This window comes from Hemicordylus capensis, chromosome 1 (assembly GCF_027244095.1).
Source record: "Hemicordylus capensis ecotype Gifberg chromosome 1, rHemCap1.1.pri, whole genome shotgun sequence".
Lineage (NCBI taxonomy): Eukaryota > Metazoa > Chordata > Lepidosauria > Squamata > Cordylidae > Hemicordylus > Hemicordylus capensis.
In genome coordinates this window covers 162007452-162027689 of record NC_069657.1, presented here as the reverse complement: position 1 = coordinate 162027689, position 20238 = coordinate 162007452, and the positions used below count along the sequence as shown (strand labels likewise).

Here is a 20238-nt window from a genome sequence, read left to right as displayed (position 1 = left end):
TTCAGCTGCAACATATCTTGTTTTAAGTCCTGTGAATCTGCTTTTATCTGTTGTATATCCTCTTAAAGATATAAGATATAAAGAGTTTGCATATCACGGACTATAGATTGTACTACTTCGTTATTTGTGTCTAATTTGCTATTAATAGTTTGAAGTAACTCTCAAATTTCACCAGTGGACCTACCATTTGAGGAATCGTTCCCACTGATAGTTTTCTAGCCGTGTGGGTTTGTGGGCCTATGAATCTCAATTCTTAACACATCCCCTGCACCTTTAAAATGGAAGAGTGCAGGTGCATACCTGCTCTCCTACTGCTCGCTGTCACTTCCTGAATCAGTGGCACTCCTCCAGCTATCTTGGCATGCCAGTGGTGCTCTCCCCCAGCTGCCCCTGCATGCTGCCAGCATGTATGTGGCCTCCACCAATGCGTGGGCAGCTGGGAGAGAATGCCACCAGCGCACCAAGAGAGTTTGGAGGAGTGCTGCTGATTCAGGAAGTGGCAGTGATCAGTGGGGCAGAAGGGATGCACCTGATCGCCCCCATTTTAAAGATGCAGGGGATGTGTTATGAATTGCCCTTTGAATCACGATCCATGCACATCCCTACAGAGTAGTTCCAAAGACTTGGGATAGATATCTTGCTTTTACTTTTGTTGTTCTTGTCTTTGTGAATTGATACAAGAGAGCTGATGAGGACGGCTTTTTGGTTGGTGTGGAAAGGAAGGTTGAATTGGCTCGAAAATGGTCTAGTTTTTTCAGAGCTAATTCGAGGAGATTGCTCACACATTTCTAATGTTTTATTGTACACTCTTGAAGTCTCTGCCCTTTAGGGGAAAATAAAAAGGAAAACAGTAGGTTTCACATGTCAGTGTAGCACCATATATGTTTTAAAGTTTTATTTATGGTAATTCTAATCTGTTTATATGATTTTTAGGTTTTGGTTTTATTGGATTGTAAACTGCCCTGAGATTTTATATGGGGCTGTATATAAATGTGGTAAAATAAATAAATAAAATTTTTGTTACACACGTAGAAGGATTTATGTGTAAACCTGACACCCTTAGAGGGAGGGACATGGATGGAATAAGTAATAATAAGGAAAGCAGAATAAAAACAACACACAGAGAGAGATCAAGGAGGCTTAATAAATTCTAATCCTGCATAATGACCAATAATGCTTACCAAGTCCAACTTAATTAAAACAAAATTCCCCCTTTGTTGCATTAAAACCATTGCTTGAAACAGATCCTCCCCTCCCTTCTCTTCCCCAATTATCATATCAAAGTTTTCATAGCTCCTACCAGAGCCAGAGGAGGAGGGGGGAGTTCGCTGGGGTGAATCCTTGACTGCAAGAGATTCACAGTAGGCTGCCACCTACTTGTGGCAACTTAAAATAATGTGGGACAAACCACTCTTTCCACATAAGATTCCTGGAGCGGCGGGGGTAAAGAGGCAAAACCCTCCCTAGAAGGGATAAGAAGTCTTAGGCCTCCAAAGGCCTCCAAAAGTGTGTGAGTAAGGCAGACCCAAAATGAAGAGTAGCATACTTCACCAACAAGGGTTTATTATCAGATTAAAAGAAAAACAAGAGTATGCAATTGTCTCTTCATAAAGCAGATTATAAAAGAGAGAGTTTTCATTAACCCAGCAACTCAGATTAAAGGACAACAATAAAGGAAAATAAGTTCCCTCACATGTCTAACTGAACTGGTCTCCACCTTATTACTCACATGCAGGGATCTTTCTGTTTTCTACAGCCGCCTTGGCCTCCCATTTCCCCAGCAGCTTCACAGCTAGCTGCTCCCACAGGGCACTCCTGGGACAGAACAAACCAAAGAAAAGGTTTTCTCATCTTCAGTAGGTGACTACATATGTAGTTCCCGCCCAGTCCTCAGGATCAGTCCTTTTAATTTGATTTTTCCAGGCTTTCCCCCACATCAGGTATTTCCACAGAACAAGCCCATTCCATATAGAATGTTCCGAGTGTTCTGGTTTTTGGGGTTCTGACCTCAAGACAGCGAGGCTGGTGCTAGGACCGGTGAGAGGTATCTTTAACATTAAAGTAATTAAAGCTCTTCTTCCCAGTAGAAAGGCACTGGTACTGCAAGCTCCCGCTGCCACAGCATTCCAGCCACACGATTCCAGCCACACGGCATTCCACATGGTGGTGGTGCATCTCCAGAGCTCACCTGGCCTTGGCGCATGCTTAATTAATTTAACCGTCGATTAATTTAATGTTAAAAGGTACCTGTCGCCGCCCCCTAGCACTGCCCTACTATCTTAATTTTTTTCTTTACGCATAACACTCAGAACATTCAGAACACAGGACCCCCGTTTTAGAGGTATTCTGTTCCAAGCTTGGAACACTCAAAATCACCGTTCTGAATGTTCCAAGCTCTGAATGTTCTGCACATCCCTAGTCTACACTGAATGAAAATTATTCTCCAGGGTTTCTGACAGAGGTTTTTCTCAGCTTTGCCTTGAGATGCCAGGGATTGAACCTGGAAACTTCTGCATTCAAAAGCATGCTCTACTACTGAGCTACAGCCTCTTTAACAATTGCCTATTTGCAATTTAGGTTTATTTAAAAATACTGTACTAAGAGAAATTGGATGAGATAGAGGAAGAAGAGTCAGATGGCCAGTCTAGGTGGTTAAATCTCCCAATGTATTCCCCCCCCAAAAAAAAACAGCCATGGAGGACTGAATTTGGAGGCAGAGGAGGGCCATAGCATGGGAGGAGATGGATTAGCCCTTTCCCCCATGACAATGCACTGATTCCAACCCCACTGCCACCTGCTAAACCTATTAGTTGTCCAGGTTCCTAACAGCAACTTCAAGATGGAGGGGATCTGCAATGGAGAATTGGTACTAGGGGAAAACCCAACCCCTTCCTGCAATGCAACCCAGATCAATTCTGGGCCTTCCCACAGTTGCTTTTAAAAAGAAAAAAATACATTAGGAAATCAATCCATAGATCTCCCACACAGCATCTAATTTGCCCTGACTATGTAGGCTGAAGATTTGGAACATGTATACAGTATATGCCTTTAAATACTGAAGTGGAGTAGCTGATAATTTGCTGGGGGTTTTATGTTGTATTTTCTGTGGTGCATTTTGGAAAGAAATAATTTTATTTTGTAACAGCTTAGAAGATAAAAATAAGAGGTCACATAAGGGAACATCGTGGTGCATTTACAATGCCCTATCATAGGCTAGTAGGAATAAATGAAGCTATATTTGCCAAAAGAATATGCAACAATGAGATTTTCTTCCATGTAGTGAGGAACAATACCCTATACCAGTGATCTCATATATATATATATTTGGGGAAGGCTCCTTCTGCAACGGATGGGAAGGGAGAGACTGAAGAGAGGCAGTCGCACGCGCGAGAGAGAGAGAGCACACACACATGTGTGTGGAGGCAAGTGGAGCAGGAGGAGGGGAGCAAGAGAGAGAAAACATCCATGTGAGTGTGGTGGCAGGGTGGAAACAAAAGAGAGAGAAAGCATGGAGGTAAGATGAGCAGAGGAGGGGAGTGAGAGAAAGTGAGAGACAGCCATGCAAGTTTGGTGGCTGCAGCAGGACCAAAAGGTGGAAACAAAAGGAACGGGGGGAGGGGGGGAGAGAAAGAGAGAGAGAGAGAGAGAGAGAGAGAGAGAGAACGAATGGTGGCTGAGGGGATTAGAGGTGGCAAGAGGAGGGGGAGATACAAGCCAGAGGCTGCCACTGGGCTCTGCGCAGGTCACTCTGGCTTGAGGACAGCACAATGAAGAATAGTGCTCTATACTAAGAGTATTCTAACTCTATACTGGCAGTTTCAAGAAGATCAATAAGAACACATAGTAACTTGCTTCTCTTTGTTGACCTAAGGGACTCATAAAGCAAACTAACTGCTCTACCTCCCTTATTTCTGGAAATGTACAAGACGTTAGAGGCGGTGGTCAGGCAGGCTTGCGATAGCACCCAGGGATACTGGGGACAATAGAAACTTCATTTCCCATGGACCATGTCATCACTGGATGCTACTGCAAGCATGTGCTGCATCTGGATAAAGCAGCCTTATTTATCTATTTCAGAGCCAGCCCTGCCATCCTCTCATCTCCAGTAAATTGCAACAAGTAGAAAGCAGGGCTTTCCAAGGCTTAAGGGCCCAACCTGCTCCAGACCCTATCCAGAATCCTCATTAATGCTAGAGCAGACTGAATGGCTCTGCCGTGGTCCACATTCATTGTCATGTCAGGCATGACGCTATTGTTGCCATGTACAAAAATTTCTCTGGAACTGGTCTCTATCTAGGAAAAAATGGTGTGTGTGTGTGTGTGTGTGTGTGTGTGTGTGTGTGTGTGTGTGTGTGCACACACTGCAGCAGTCCAATACATGCAATGCAACTGTTTTGGGATGGGTCGTAAAACTGACAAGTCTCTCTGAGCTCTACCAACTTCAGTTTGCCCTTCGCTCTCCACAGCTACTTCTCCCAAATATATGCATGCATTGGGCCACAAACACCTCTTTCTAGAAAGTCTGGGAGCTAATCCAGGAGCTATTAAGAATAATTTTCTAATCCCATCCTGCTTACTCTTCCCCCTTTCCCCTGCCACTGTCTTTAGGAACTGACCTCCCCTATATAATCACCCAAGAAAAGACATGCAATCTGTTTTCACCTTGAAGGAAGGAGCAACCTATCAATATTATTTTGCTCAGCACAACCAAATTAATGAAGAAAATTAAGTGTCAAGGCAATCACAACTCTTAAATCATCTCCCTTTATCTTCTTGCCAACATTAAGCCAAAAAGCTGACTTAAAGGCAGCACGCAGGTATGTTTTCGAATCCGGCAGCTAAGCTGCAAGATTTGCCTTCCTATACATTCTCTTTATATTGCACAACAAAATGAGTTGTCTCACTTGATCTTTGCCTTAATCACACATGGCCTTCCCTTTGCTAACATCATCTCCCACTGACCCTACCTCCAGCTCACTCCTCCCTTTCTCTCAACGTGCACCTCTCCCCGGTTACCACTCCATACAATAACACCCTCTGCTTATTATTAAGAATTTGTATATAATATAGCACTTTTAAACAATAACCTTCTCGAAATGGTTTTCATAGCAAAAGAAATGTTCCCAAAAGGATCACAATCTGCAAACACACACATGGGAGACAGCAGCAACCAACAGCCATTGCAGGGATGTTGGCTGGGGTTGCAGAGGGGCAAGATGTATACGTTTGTTATGTTGATGTAGTGAATATAAATATAAATGGATAGTAGTTCTGGCATATGTTCCAATTCCTTTTGGACTGCAGCTGTAAGTTTTGGGTTCAATATATACCTAGTTTCTTTTGTTGATTATCAGGATAATTTTCAAGATTATTTTTATTTATTAATATTTATTTATTAGATTTATAAACCATTCCATCCAGAGCGTTGCTATCCTATTATTGCTATCCTCTTGCTATCTTATTATCACACATCAACCCAATAATATGTATAATTGAGATTATGTTGACCCCTTCTCTCCCTGTTGATTAAGAAACTGACACAGCATATTTCTCACTGGTTAATTCCTGATTTGTGGATTAAGCACTTCATGTAATGTCGCCAAATATCCTATTAAAAACATTTTAACAGAAGGCAGGCAGGAAAATGAAGATTTTTTAAAAATATTTCCCCTTCCAACTTCAATCATCATCCATGTTATTAATATTGTGTCTTTAAAAGTATATGTGGGTGGGTGGGTGGGGGATATTTTAAAATGTTAATTTTGGGAGGGGGATATCAAAGTGCTTAATGCTGAAGTTCTTGTAGAGCAAAATTTCCATGCTCTGCGTGGGCAGAAGAGCTATAAATAACTGAATCTGTGCTTGTTCTTGCATTGAAAGACAGAAAATGTGTTCTCTGCCTCAGCATATAATAATACAGCACTGCCCTGCAAGGGAGAGGCAAAAGTACTTGACAGAAGGTTGTTTTGTTTACTTTACCAATCATATAAGGGTTTAAAATGTTGCTGTGGGCCTGGAACGCTTTGTTCAGTAGCAAAATCACATTAACAGCTTCCTCTCTGTGCTGATGCTCTTTTGTACTTCTTTTGTTCTGAGCCAACCAAATCTGCTTTCCACCCACTGGCCAAGATGTCAACCCCAAATGTTCAATTAACACAATTCACATTCACATTCACACACACACACACACACACACACACACACACACACACACACACGTATATAAAAATAGAATAATAATATAATTTAATTATAATTATATAATAAGATGAAATATCAGGCTACAGATTCAAAGACTTGTTTCCCTTCACAAAATAGTAATGCAGCACAATTCCAACTTCACTAAGTTACCATATATGGAATTTCTTGTTATTCAAAACTTTTGGCCCACAACGTGCTGCACAGGCTTATGCTGCCATTTCTGATCAACCTCCACTGCTGCGAGTGTCTATGGGAGCAGTCTTGCGCCAGTGCACAAAAGTTGCACACTGGCACTTTGAGAGTGCAACTTACGTTGTTGTTTCCAATGTAGGTCGCATCCCTACCTTTGCACAGTCCTTATCATGATATGAGGACACTTACTATGCATTGCACTTTTCTTATTCATATACACTTCCTCCTCTGAGACCATGGGAGGGATCGTTTTAATTTAGAAAAACAGTAGTGAATATCTATAAAGAAGAGTGCCATATTTACCCAAATAGGAGATGGCACTGAATTTAAGATGACTCCTTTAAAAACAAGTTAAATTATATCTGTATTTACCCACAAAGAAGAGGAAGCTGAATTTAAGATGCCCCCGCACCCACTGCCAGACACACACAATTTCTAATATCAAAGAACTTGTAAAAAGCCTAGCCTTGGATTCGCATGAAAAGGGGTATGTGCCCTATTATACTATGTGGCAACCGACTTCTGCCCTCTCAAAGGATGTGCAACTTGACATGTCTCAGCATCAAACTTTAGATGGTTGGTGCCCAGTTGCGGGGGGTGGGGTGGAGGAGCTAGGGCAAAGCCTTGTGTGGGTCCCCCAGTGCTGTGCTGGGCCCTCCCTGAGGGCTGGGCAACAGGGCAGCCGTGGTCCTGAGCATCTGCATGAAGTGTTCCACAGTTTTCCAACAGAGGCTGGGTAGGCATCTGTCAGAGCTGCTGTAATAGTTCCCTGCATTGATCAGGGGGTGGACTAGAAGGCTCCTAAGGTCCCTTCCATCTTTACATTTTAACTTTGGTGTATTTTGCTTCTTTCACATTAAACAATGGACAAACTCAGAATTCACAGGCCCTAAATCTTGAAGGGCAGAGCTGGTCCAAACTAAATAATCATTGCACTATCCAGCCAAACGAACAAACAAACATTTAGTTACGGATAATTTATCAAGTATCCACCTACCCTTTCTCCAGTGAAATAAAAAGGGTTAAAAAATGCTGAACTCTGAGTGGATCACACCCATTTTTAGTCCTTTTTGCATTAGGTTTAGAGATCAATCTCAGTATTTAGGGATCAGTCTAAGCCCTTCAGGTCTTGTTCCACGGGAGAACCACCAAATATTGTCCCTGGATGTCTACATCCATCAAAATCAGCTTCAGCTGTAAAAATCTAGCTTGAGTACAGTTGGGGTAAGCAGCGAGGTGGCCAGATTTGCAGATGGCACCAAACTATTGAGGGTAATGAAATCCAAAACAGACTGTGAGGAGCTCCAAAAGGATCTCTCCAAACATCCCGTTTGGAGAGTTGGGTGGCAAAATGACAGATGTGGTTCAATGCAAGCAAGTGTAAAGTGATACAGGGAGAGAGATCTTGGGTCCATGGTGGACAGCCCATTGAAAGGGTCGACTCTGTGTGTAGAAGCTGTGAGAAAGGCAAATTCCATGCTAGGGAATAATTAGAAAAGGGATTGAAAATAAAAATGTTACTATTACAATGCCCTTATAAAAATCTATGGTGTGGCCACATTTGGAGTGCTGTGTATAGTTAGGGTCACCATACCTCACAAATAACATTATAGAATTGGAGAAGGTGTAGAGGACAACCAAGATGATCTGAGGCCTAGAGCACCTTCCTTATGAGGTAAGGCTACAACCTGGGGCTTTTTAATTTAGAAAAGATGACAGAGGGGTGACATGATAGAGGTCCATAAAATTATGCATGGTGTGGAGACAGTGGATAGAGAAAAATGTCTCCAAGGATGTCTCCAACCAAGGATGACCCTGTGAAACTGACGGTCAGGAAATTTAAGATTGATAAAAGGAAATACTTTTTCATATAACACATAATTAACCTATGGAATTCTCTTCCTCAAGATGTGGTGACAGCCAACAGCCTGGATGGCTTTAAGAAGGGCTTAGATAAATTTATGGAGAACAAGTCTATCAATGGCTACTGGTCTGGTGGCTATAGGCCACCTCCATCCTAAATACCTGCAACTTGTACTTAAAGGCATTTTGCCTCTGAGGTGGCCTACAGCCACAAGACTAGTAGCCAATGATTGTCCTATCCTCCATAAATTTACCTAAGCCTCTTTCAAAGCCATCCAAGCTAGTGGCTATCATCACATCTCATTACAGATAATTCCATAGGTTAATTAAGTGTTGTGTGAAAAAGGACTTCCTTTTGTTGGCCCTAAATTTCCTAGCCATTAGTTTCATGGGATGGCCCCTGCTTCTAGTGTTGTGAAAGAGGGAGAAAATTACTCTCTATCCACTCTCTCTACTCCATGTATAATTTTATATATCTCTATCATGTCTCCCCCTAGTTGCCTCTTTTCGAAACCAAAAAGCCCCAGGTGTTGTAGCCTTGACTCCTAAGGAAGGTTCTCCAGGCCCTTGATCATCTTGGTTGCCTTCTTCTGCAACTTTCGCAGTTCTACAACGTCCTTCTTAAAAGACAGTGACCAGAAACGTACACAGTATTCTAACAGTGGCTGTACCATAGATTTCTATAAGGGCATTATGATATTAGCATTTTTTAATTTTCAGTCCCCTTTCTAATGATCTCTGACATGGAATTTGTCTTTTTCACAGCTGCTACACACTGAGTCGACACTTTCAGTGAGCTGTTCACCATGATCCCAAGATCTCTCTCTTGGTCAGTCACTGACATCTCAGACCTCATCAGCGTATATGTAAAGTTGGGGTTTTTTGCCCCAATATGCATTACTTTATACACTTTATACTATTGAACTGCATCTGCCATTTTGTCGCCCACTCATCCAGATTGGAGATATCTTTTTGGAGCGCCTCACAATCTGTTTCGGATTTCACTGCTCTAAATAGTTTAGTATCATCATCTTTGCTGCTTACTCCAACTTCCAGATCTTTTATGAATAAATTAAAGAACACTGCTCCTAGTACAGACCCCTGGGGGACCCCTTATTACTTCCCTCCATTGTGAAAACTGCCAATTCTTCACAAACCCTGTTTCCTGTCCTTCAACCAGTTACCAATCCACAGTTGAACTTGTCTCTATCCTATGACTGCTCAATTTACTCAAGAGCCTTTGATGAGGAACTTTGTCAAAAGCTTTTTCGAAGTCCAAGTATACTACGTCAACCAGATCACCTTTATCCACAGACCTTTTACCGATATTACAGAATTCCAAGAGGTTTGTGAGGCACCACCGATAGAACCCTCTGCCTAGGGAAACCCATCTGGCCGCTTCCCCATTCTCTTTCAGGAAAATGATCACACTATCCTCTTTCAGAGGGCTCTCTCTTTCACGTGAAAATCTCTGGAGGAGAAAAACTGCTCTGCAATTCTCTGATTTTAATGTTCTTCCATAGCCTTTAAGATCTGGGGATGATGTCTTTTGGCAGTCCCATCAGGCTGTTGCCTGCTATTGAATAAGTTTTTTCTGTGGTAACTCCTGAGCTTTGGAATCAGCAACCCATCACAGTGTGACAAATCTGAGAGTTTCTCCTTTTAAGCAGACATTAAAACCTTCCTTTTCAGATGGCCTTTTTATAATTACTGGACAAGATCCAGAATAAGTCAATCATAATTAAGTCCCACTGAAACTGATGGGATTTTAATTAGCATAACGAACATCTCATTCATTTAAATGAATGAGACCTAAGTTAGTCATGACTAATTTAGTCTGGATCCTACTCCATGTCGTTTTGTTTTTATGCAGGTGTTTTCTCTTGTCTCTCTTCTGTTTTATGACTCTATCTGGTGAATTTTAACTGCACCACATTTTGGAGATCTATATGACTCAAAAGTAGGAGGTTACATATCCACTTTTCATAAATACAGAATATGGTTTTACAATGTTTTTTGACAGTGTATTTGGATTCATTTTTAAAATGCTAACATTGTCTTGATGGATTTTATGTACTTTTGTATTGTGTTTTATGCTTTGTCATCCTCTTTGAGGGCACTGCCAAGAAGCGGGGTGCCGGTGGTGGTAGGAATAAAATACGTAATAATGTCTCAAGAGGTCATTTCTAACAACATCAGGATGCTATGTCACAGAAAAATATCATGGGACTGCTTTTGAGTTGTATGGTAATGTGTATGTGACCAGAACTGTCCCTGTTACACCTACACTCTGTTGAACATCAGGACTGTATGTGCCACTCTCTATATGAGAAGCCATAGGTCCAGGCCATGTGGATCTATTGCAATATAATTCCTATTTATAAAGGAAATGATGTAGACATAGAACAGTCTAAGCCACTGGCAGTAATCTCTAGCAGTATCTGTAGAAATATATGCTTTGTGACATTTATGTCTTCACAAAGGCACGCATATCTTATGGCAAGATTAGTGTGAATGTCTCAGGACTGAATCAATACAGTAATTGAACACACAAACATCTGTCTGCTTTCTGGAGAAACCAAGGATATTTCCTTGCCCCTGTATTTAGAAAGGATTAAAGACACACTTGCCAGGTTTGTTGAATTGATATTGGTTTCTGCATTTCTTGTACATATTGGTTCTGAGCAATAATTCCCAAATGTGAACATCTGCTTCCTTACGGAAGGGAAAGGGAGGACAGCTGGAGAAAGGGGAAGGAGGCATTAGGCAGCACCAATATTTGGAAGAATGTGGAGCTATTCTGACGATCGGGGAAAATCGGGCTAGGAAAGCCTAGCCCGATTTTTCCCGATTGTGAGAACCACCAGGCTCGGCTGCGAGCCCGGTGGTTCTCAAGTGGTTAACTCGCTCAAGTACCCCTGCCCTTAGCCCGGGTTTGTGGAGCGAGTGCTCTGCGCCGCAGCTACTCGCAAGTAGACCCCCCGGAGGAGAGGCGAAAAGCCGCCTCCCAGCTCCAGGGGTCGCACAGGGCATACTGAGGCTTCCGGGGGCCGCGTGGCCCCCAAGCTCCCCAGCCCCCGCCAGCTCCGTCATGGAGCCAGTAATCATGTGGGCGGCTGATCTGGCCATCCAGGGCTCCCTGCCCAATTGTGAGCGAGGAGAGCGGGCTTAGCCCACTCTTCCCTCTCAGCTCACCAAACCGGGTCTCACGGATCGTGAGACCCGGCTCTGTGTGTGGTAGGACAACAAGCCATCTATGAAAGTAATAATGGCACTATTTAGAATGTTACAGTGCTTTCAAGTGTTCCAAGCAGCTGATAAAATATCTTCTTGCAATCCTTACAACAACCACCCTCTACCCTAAGCAAGTAGTTTATTAGTCCCATACTGAAGTCTTGCAGTTGAGAAACAGAGATTGAGAGACAGTAGTTTACTTAAGACCATCTAGCGACTGAGAGAGACCAGATTCAAACAAGGGACTTCCTGATTCACAGCTCAGTCCCTTATGCTACATCCCTTCACCTCGCCAACTAGACCCCAGGATGGGAGGGGGAAAATCTTGAGGCTAGGAATAAATAAATAAAATTAAAGGAAGGGAGAAGAAAAGGAGAGACATAGGTCCTTTCCCAAGAAGTCATGAGCAGTTCTTTTTATTGCTTAACTATTAGCAGTACAAAACAGATTTTTTTAACCAGTATATTTCTAATACATTTGTTCCACAGGTAAATTGGAAGTTGAAAACCTGAAAGGAAATTCAGATGAGGAAAATTCAGAAGCATCCCTGGTCAGCACACCATGTATGCAGGGTTGCATTCAGTCCTTTCCGCAGACATGCATATGCAGACTGCACGTCTGGCAAATAAAACAAAGAAGAAATTGTGATGGGGAGGGGGGATCAGATGAACACATTCCAGAATAAGGATTGATTTTCCTGGCATCCAGATGATGTAAACAAAATTAATCTCATTATTCCAGATTATTTCTAGAGTGGATTGGGACGAAGTGGTGGTGTGGGGGTTTACCCATCCCTAATTTTATTCGTCTGTAAGCATTGCGTAATAACATAGAGAAGGTCATTCATCCATATACTAACTCTGTCTTGCTGGAGGGTATAATTCCTGCTCTGTAGTTACTGCGCATATTCCTGCATCTATTTGTATTAGGAATTTAATTTACCGGGCTTTATTGAAAATATCTTGAGTACGACAGGTATCAATGCAGAGAAAAAAGTATTTTGTGCTTTTTTCCACATTTAACAGAAAAGATGTTTCTATGAGTTTAGCAAATGCCAAGATAAAAATTAATTTGCCATATAGTTGCTACTTGCTTTATAACTAGCCATTATAATTAATTGTGGCGGTGGGGGACAGTTACCATTAGACCACTGCAACGCTTTACAGAACCATTCTCTTCTGCTTCTGTTACATTTATTTATTAATGTGATGCTTCGTGAATTACAAACTACATCAAGGGCCTCATCAAGGAAAGCACAGAAGCCTGACTGGGTTTTCCTAATGAGAGAGATGCTTCTCATATGAGAAAAAGATAGTAAGACTTAACCCAAAGACTTAGATGAAAAGAAATGTTAATTCTTGACTAGACTGGGTTTTCTCAAAATAAAAACAGCTGAAGCAGGTATTCACAGCAAACTTTGAATTTGTAATGTTTCCTCAGATGTTTTTAATGTGAATCTGACCCTGAACGCTCATCCAAGAAAATTAAACACTGAAATCCAATTTCAAAATCTGTTCAGGATAATTGATATTAGCTTTAAATATTAGACTATGAGTAGTCACACAAGCCACAGAAAGTATTCCAGTATAGACCATGGGTTTAAAACAAAAAACAACACAACAACAAGCTAACAAACATTAAAATTATGGGAGACAGTTTGATCAGTGGTTTTGAACCATGATAGTTAGAAATTAAGCTTCCATACTAGTATAGTATAGTCATTACTCTGTTGAATTCAATAGGATTTAAGCAGATACAGTTGTACACTGGTTTGTAATCAGCCAATAAATAAGATAACAGTATTTCATAACATAAACATATGAATTAACATATAACTATCTTAACCCACACAGAGCATCTGCACACTAGTACTTGATTGCTCTCCTCACCTGCTGCCACAGCCCCCCTCACCTCAGAGATCTCTCTATCCTCACCTGAGCCACACATCTGCTCCTCCTCCATCCGGTTGCTTTCATCCCCCTCACCCCTCTTGGTCACTCCTCCATCCCTTTACTCCATATCCCTCACCCCTCTTGGTTGTGGCTACAGTGTTGTTGGCTCCTGTTGGCCAAGCTGCTGTTCTCTATCCCCAGAGAGCTCCCGACCCTCACCCGAGTCCTACTCCTGCTCCTTCCCACAGGAGCAGCAGCAGCAGAGGTTAACCGGGTCCTTCCTTGCTGCTGCCACCACCATGGCTGCTCATTCTCCTCAGGCTGCTGATGGGCTTGGGCCCATCCCTTGCCCTTCCTTCTTTCTCTCTTCCCCTCCCCTCCACTTGCTCTTCCCCTCTGTCTTTCTCTTCCTCTCTCTCCTTTCTTGAGTTAACAGATCTTGTTCATCTTGTTTCCTCATCTAATTCACACAGTGGCAGCCTCCTTCTCCTGAAAGGTCTCTTTTCTCCCTCACAACCCCTCTCTTTGCCCTGCCCACTATCCCTGCCTTGCCCACTATCCTTTTATATAGAGAGATTCCTCTCCTCTGCAATCAAGAACATTTTCCAACCAGTAACAGCTGCATTCCAACTGACCTTAACCATCACAGGCTCCTCCTCCCTATCTATATATGGAATCCCCACTGCCCAATCACCAAGGTGCCACAGGCTGCTCCTCCCTATCTGCATATGGAATCCCCACTGCCCAATCACCATGGTGCTTCTGCTCTCACAGGCTCCTCCTCCCTATCGGCATATGGAATCCCCACTACCCAATCACCACGGTGCTTCTGCTCGTGAGCTCTCATGAGAGCTGCCACGTACAGGATTAGTCACGAGTATGCCTTAGAGAATTATATACATAGATGAGAGATGTGTCACATGCAAAAATTACTAGCTGGCCCGAGCACAGAGCATCTGCACTTCTAGTTCTCCCCCCTCCCTCTTGACTCTCCCCCTGTTCTCAGCTCCCCCAGCCACTGCTTTCTCTCCCACTGCCTTCTTCCCCTCACCGCTGTTTTATCACCACCACCACCGCCATTTTCTCCCCATCCCCCGCTGCTACCATTTTCTTTTCCCCTCCAGCCACTGCCATTTTCTTTCCCTCACCACCATTTTCTTCCCCCTCTCCGCCTGCGCGCCTGTCCACCACTGCTTTCCTCTGCCCCTCCTGGCAGCTGCCTCATGAACTCTCGCAAGAGCTGCCATACATGATAGGACTAATGACAGGTATGTCTTAGAGAATTATAGATAGATATATATCCTGATAAATATATACATTTTTACCACAAACTTTATAGTAAGGTTCTAAAGGAACCATAACATATAAATAATAGACCCGAATATGTTGCACAGCAACCATCAGAAGGTACAATCAGCACACGGATCAACACCAGACTCCATGGTACATTTCTTCTACCTTCCCTGGCCCATATCATTGAGCAAGACTCACTGCATAAACTGTGACCATCAAGTAGTGAATTATCCCATGCTCGTTATTGTCAGCCATCAGCACAAGGGCAAAGAAATAGCCCTGTAATGGCTTCAACTCACAGGGTCATTTCTTCTAAATATATGGTTAGCTTATCATGAGAAGCTTAACATGGGAATGGGAATATAATTAATATCTTTCCCAGTTCCTAGCTACTTAGAATGGGGTGTACCAGTGATTGCATCAGTGCATATTCACAGACCATGACAGAAGTCAAGAGACACCATTCTGCATCTAAGAACAAAAACAACAAACATTCAAGACAGGTACATCAATTGATGCAAATGTTTTTAAATGATAAAAGGTACAGGTTTGATGAAGAGGATTAAGAAAACAAAACCATTCAAAAAAGGGTGAAGGAACTGAGTAGATTTTTAATTGTAAACCGCCCTGAGCCATTTTGGAAGGGCGGTATAAAAACAGAATAAATAAATAAATAATAAATAGATCACAGGCAGGAGGAAAGGCATGTCAGAAAGGTTTCAACTGTCAATCTAAACACTAACGACAGGATATGCTGAGAATTTTCAGTTACAGCAAAGTCCTAGGAAATTCCACCTACAAAAGCAGTTGAGCAATGAAATGGCCCACCTAAGAAAGGTCAAGGAACCTCCTTACCTAGACATTTACAAGAGAATCTGAATGAACAAAGAGTTAGCAGTACCAAAAAGACATGAGACTATGAGAAAAGAAGCAAGCTTTAAACTGGTAGTAAGTAGAAAGGCTTGTTCTCATAAAAGAGAATCACAGAGAGCCCAACATGCTTCAATAAAATCTTTGTCAGGAGCAATGGGATACTCCCCCCACCCCTCCTTTATAAAATGTCCTTTTCGGAACCTGTCTCTTGAAGGGGATCTCTCTTAATGTAGTGAGTAAGCTAAGAAGTCCTTAGAAAGTTGTATTATTATACTAAAGTGCAGTTGATGTACCATTGTATAAAGAAGTAAAGCCAAAACTTTTAAGAAGGGCAAAAGAAATGATGTTATCATGTTACTGAAAAGCACAGAGCTACTCATTAGGACATGATCTTTTCCCTTATTGAGTAGCTTAGGGCAGGAGTTCCCATCCTGTGGTACTCCAGATGTTGTTGAACTACAACTCCCATCACCCCTAGCTACAATTCACTGGGACTGGGGATTATGGGAGTTGTAGTTCAGCAAAACTTGGAGTACCACAAATTGGGAGCCCCTGGCCTTGTGGATGGATCCTTCTTAAGAGAGGTTTCCAAAAGACTCGCTAATAAGGGAGAAAAAAGGGCAGAACCCAGCTCTGAGAATAAATTTCAGTGAGTTTTGCTGCTCCTTCCTATGTTAGAACATTTACAGTGAAGATCATCTTGTTCTCCCTTCAGGGAGATCCATACATCAGCTCAGTATCTGAAGCACCTGCATCTGCTCATGGAGGAATTGTATGAGTTGCACATCTTCTCTCCACCATTGTTTAAAATATTCAAAGCTGCTACAAGTCAGAAGCTTGTTATAATTCCATTACACTTTTTGATTTCCTGGAGAGGAGAGCTGGTCTTGTGGTAGCAAGCATGACTTGTCCCCTTAGCTAAGCAGGGTCCACCCTGGTTTCATAAGAATGGGATACAAGAAGTGTGAGCACTGTAAGATATTCCCCTCAGGTGATGGAGCTGCTCTGGGATGAGCAGAAGGTTTCAAGTTCCCTCTCTGGCTTCTCCAAGATAGGGCTGAGAGAGATTCCTGCCTGAAACCTTGGAGAAGCCACTGCCCATCTGTGAAGACAATACTGGGCTAGATAGACCAATAGTCTGACTCAGTATATGGCAGCTTCCTATGTTCCTATAGATAGGGATGTGTGAAAATTGTCCCTTCATTTCTGCTTTGGCTGTTTTATCCCATGGTACTGGATATCTGCAGAAACTCTGCCAAGTGTCTTCAGCTATTTGCATACTTTCTAGACAACTTTTGTGCATATGTTCCTCCACCCCAACTAGCTTGCACAAATTAGGGATGTGCAAAAAATTTCGGGCACAGAACGATCTGTGCCCGAAACGAGCAATTTCGGGTGATTTGGGGCTGAACCGAATCACCCCCGATGTCCCCCGATATTTTTTGGGCCCGAGCCAAATCACCTGAATTTCGGGCCCGAAAAATTCGGGTGATTCGGTTCATGGTTGATTTTGGGGGATTTTTTGAACTTTTAGTGACTTTGGGGCAGTTCGGGGGCATAGCATGGGATCTGGGCAAAAGGAGTGGGGTGGGGTGGTAGTGCCTAATGGGTGCAGGCTACCACCCCAATTTCAGGGGGATTAGGCAAAGAGCTGATTTTTGGGAAATTTCTGAAGTTTTCATGTCTTTGGGGCAGATTGGGGCAGAAAGTGGGGCCTGGGCAGAATAGTGGGGTGGGGTGGTAGTGCCTAATGGGTGGAGGCTACCACCCCAATTTCAGGGGGATTGGACAAAGGGCTGATTTTTTGAGAATATTTGAAGTTTTGGTGTCATTGGGGCAGATTGGGGGCAGAAAGTGGATCTGCCCCAGAGGAGTGGGGTGGGCTGGTAGATAGTGCCTAATGGGTGGAGGCTACCACCCATCCCCAATTTCAGAGTGATTGGGCAGAGGGATGAATTTTGGTGAATTTCTGAGGTTTGTCTTCATAAGGTGAAGTGTGTTAAATTGATTACTCATATTCATAGTAATTGAGAGTGTGAAAAAGTGAAAGTGGGGTCATGAGAGTTGTTTAATTGAAAAAAATCTCATTTGCTATGATAGAATGAGAAAATTGTGAGAAAATTGTGTGGGGCAGATCCACTTTCTGCCCCCAATCTGCCCCAATGACACCAAAACTTCAAATATTCCCAAAAAATCAGCCCTCTGCCCAATCCCCCTGAAATTGGGGTGGTAGCCTCCACCCATTAGGCACTACCACCCCACCCCACTCTTTTGGGGCAGATCCACTTTCTGCCCCCAATCTGCCCCAAAGTCACTAAAACTTCAAAAATTCTCAAAAAATCAGCCCTTTGTCCAATCCCCCTGAAATTGGGGTGGTAGCCTCCACCCATTAGGCACTACCACCCTACCCCACTATTCTGCCCCAGGCCCCACTTTCTGCCCCAATCTGCCCCAAAGACATGAAAACTTCAGAAATTTCCCAAAAATCAGCCCTTTGCCCAATCCCCCTGAAATTGGGGTGGTAGCCTGCACCCATTAGGCACTAACACCCCACCCCACTCCTTTTGCCCAGATCCCATGCTATGCCCCCAAACTGCCCCAAAGTCACTAAAACTTCAAAAATTCCCCCAAAATCAGCCCTTTGCCCAATTCCCCTGAAATTGGGATGGTAGACTCCACCCATTGGGCACTACCACCCCACCCCAAAATTTTGCCCCTGGGCCCCCTTTCCCCCCCGAATCGATTCAGATTCGGGTTAAATCCGAGTCCGAACCAAATCAAGGGTGATTCGGGTGGCCCATATTTGGGCACAAAACAGAACAGGGGTGATTCGGTTCGGGTCCTGAACCGAATCACCGAATACCCGAATTGCACACCCCTAGCACAAATGTCTGTATATTCAGTGGCCAATCCTGGGAAATTCAGCACTCTATGCGGCCTGTGCAAAGACTGCAAAGAGCAGCAGTAAACCTGACAACATTTTCGCCACCTCTGTACCTGGACTATAATGCCCTTTCACTATAGGGGGTGAAATTTGACTACAGGTTCAAAATCCATTCTCAGTTTCATTAAGAAGTAGATTATCTGGAACTACGGTTGATAGATTTGCCTCCCCACCCCCAGTCTTTGCACACATTTCTAGTTGTTGCACACACTGCACACAGTTGTTGCACACATTGCCCTTCAGTGTAAAAACAAAACAAAATAAAACTGACAAGAGGCCAGGTAAGTCTGCTCTTTGCAGCCTTTTTTTTTTTTTTTAGCAGATCCTGAAGCTTATGCAAGTTGTTATGCACTGATTTTATTCACTGAGAGGCATACATAAGAATCTGCTTATCTATAGGCTGATATATTCCCACCCACCCCTCGGAAATCAAAATACATACAGTTGAAGGGGGGGGGGAGGTTCACTCCTTATTCAGTCGCCTGGTCTATCTCTACTTTTACCGCCACCATCTCCTCCTCTTCTTCCTGCATGGAAATAAACTGTTCTGCAGCCACCAGCCACTGAGATGGAAGTGGCATTGTTTCCTCTCAACTCAGGCTACAGGGTCTTTCATTCCCTAACAGGAGGAAGAGGAGGAGAACGAACAGGACAGACAGTGTAGAAGAGCAAGGTGACGAACCAGGGTCTGGTTCACTGGTATGCTACACACAGATTTCTGAATGCACTTAGATCTTTAAAAAAAACATTTCACCTGTATGCAGCCTAGAATTGGAAAAAGAGGCTCTCAGGCTGCTGCTTATACACATTCCCCTCTCATACTAAGCATAATAGGCTGAGATCAATATGTCCAGCATAAAATGAGTGCACTGTAATTTCTTTGGCTAATTTGGGATCTACAACGCATACATTTCAACAGCTGCGCCCCAATTCTTGTATTCTCGGAAAAGATACACAACAATTTCATATACACTTTCTGTACTCCACTCATGATCAGACATATACATTTCAAAAATAATCTGAAGATCATCATAGGGATATAATTTATTTTGCCCTTACTGCTACTCTTTTCTATTAACTGTCCTTCATGCACAGACGGTGTCTCTGACAGGCAATTATCCTCTTACAAAGACAACCTCTGAAATAATTTCTAACAGTTCCCCTATGATAGTTACATAATCAATGGTGACATCTCACATGACAGGGTCCATGAAAGTATAAAATCAGTATTGGATATGTTGCTAGGGTACAGTATGGCAATATATTAGCCAACACGGCAGCAGGAAATAGAAGATATCTTTATAAGGTTTTCCAGATGAGCCTCCAAGTCAATTTTAGGGTGACAATGGGCTTTCCTTATAAAGGAACAAATAAGCTAAGCTTCAGTTTCACAAGCCTGAGAAATGACATTACCTGCTGGACATCTTGCTGAAAAACACACAGTTGAAGTCTCTGATGCAACCGGACTTTCCTGTGCTGCCAGATGCTCTCCAAGCGGCGCTGGTGATGCAAGACTTCATGGACAACATCCAAAACCTGGTGAACAGCCTTGGAATAATTAGCTGTGGCAGTGAGAGATTCTGAGTTCCCAGGGCTCAGGGGACGCTGTAGGACATCCAGCAGAGCCTTTCCATCTTGGCTTACCTTCAAGATTAAAGAGAGGGAATTATCTGTAAATGACTGGTGTTATGAAATTGCCCAGGTAATTTTGCTGCACGCACCATGGGGGGTGGGGGGGTGGGGAAT

The 20238-nt window shown here is 43.0% G+C and overlaps 1 protein-coding gene across 10 annotated transcripts in view; it reads right to left on the bottom strand.

The window, feature by feature from the left end:
• KALRN (kalirin RhoGEF kinase) overlaps positions 1–20238 on the bottom strand; it is a 920107-nt gene that overhangs the window by 371908 nt on the left and 527961 nt on the right. For all 10 annotated transcript variants that reach the window (XM_053244819.1, XM_053244856.1, XM_053244784.1 and 7 more), the window contains one exon: positions 19906–20136. In XM_053244819.1, coding sequence (XP_053100794.1) covers positions 19906–20136 — 231 coding nt within the window. The remainder of the gene's footprint in view (positions 1–19905; positions 20137–20238) is intronic.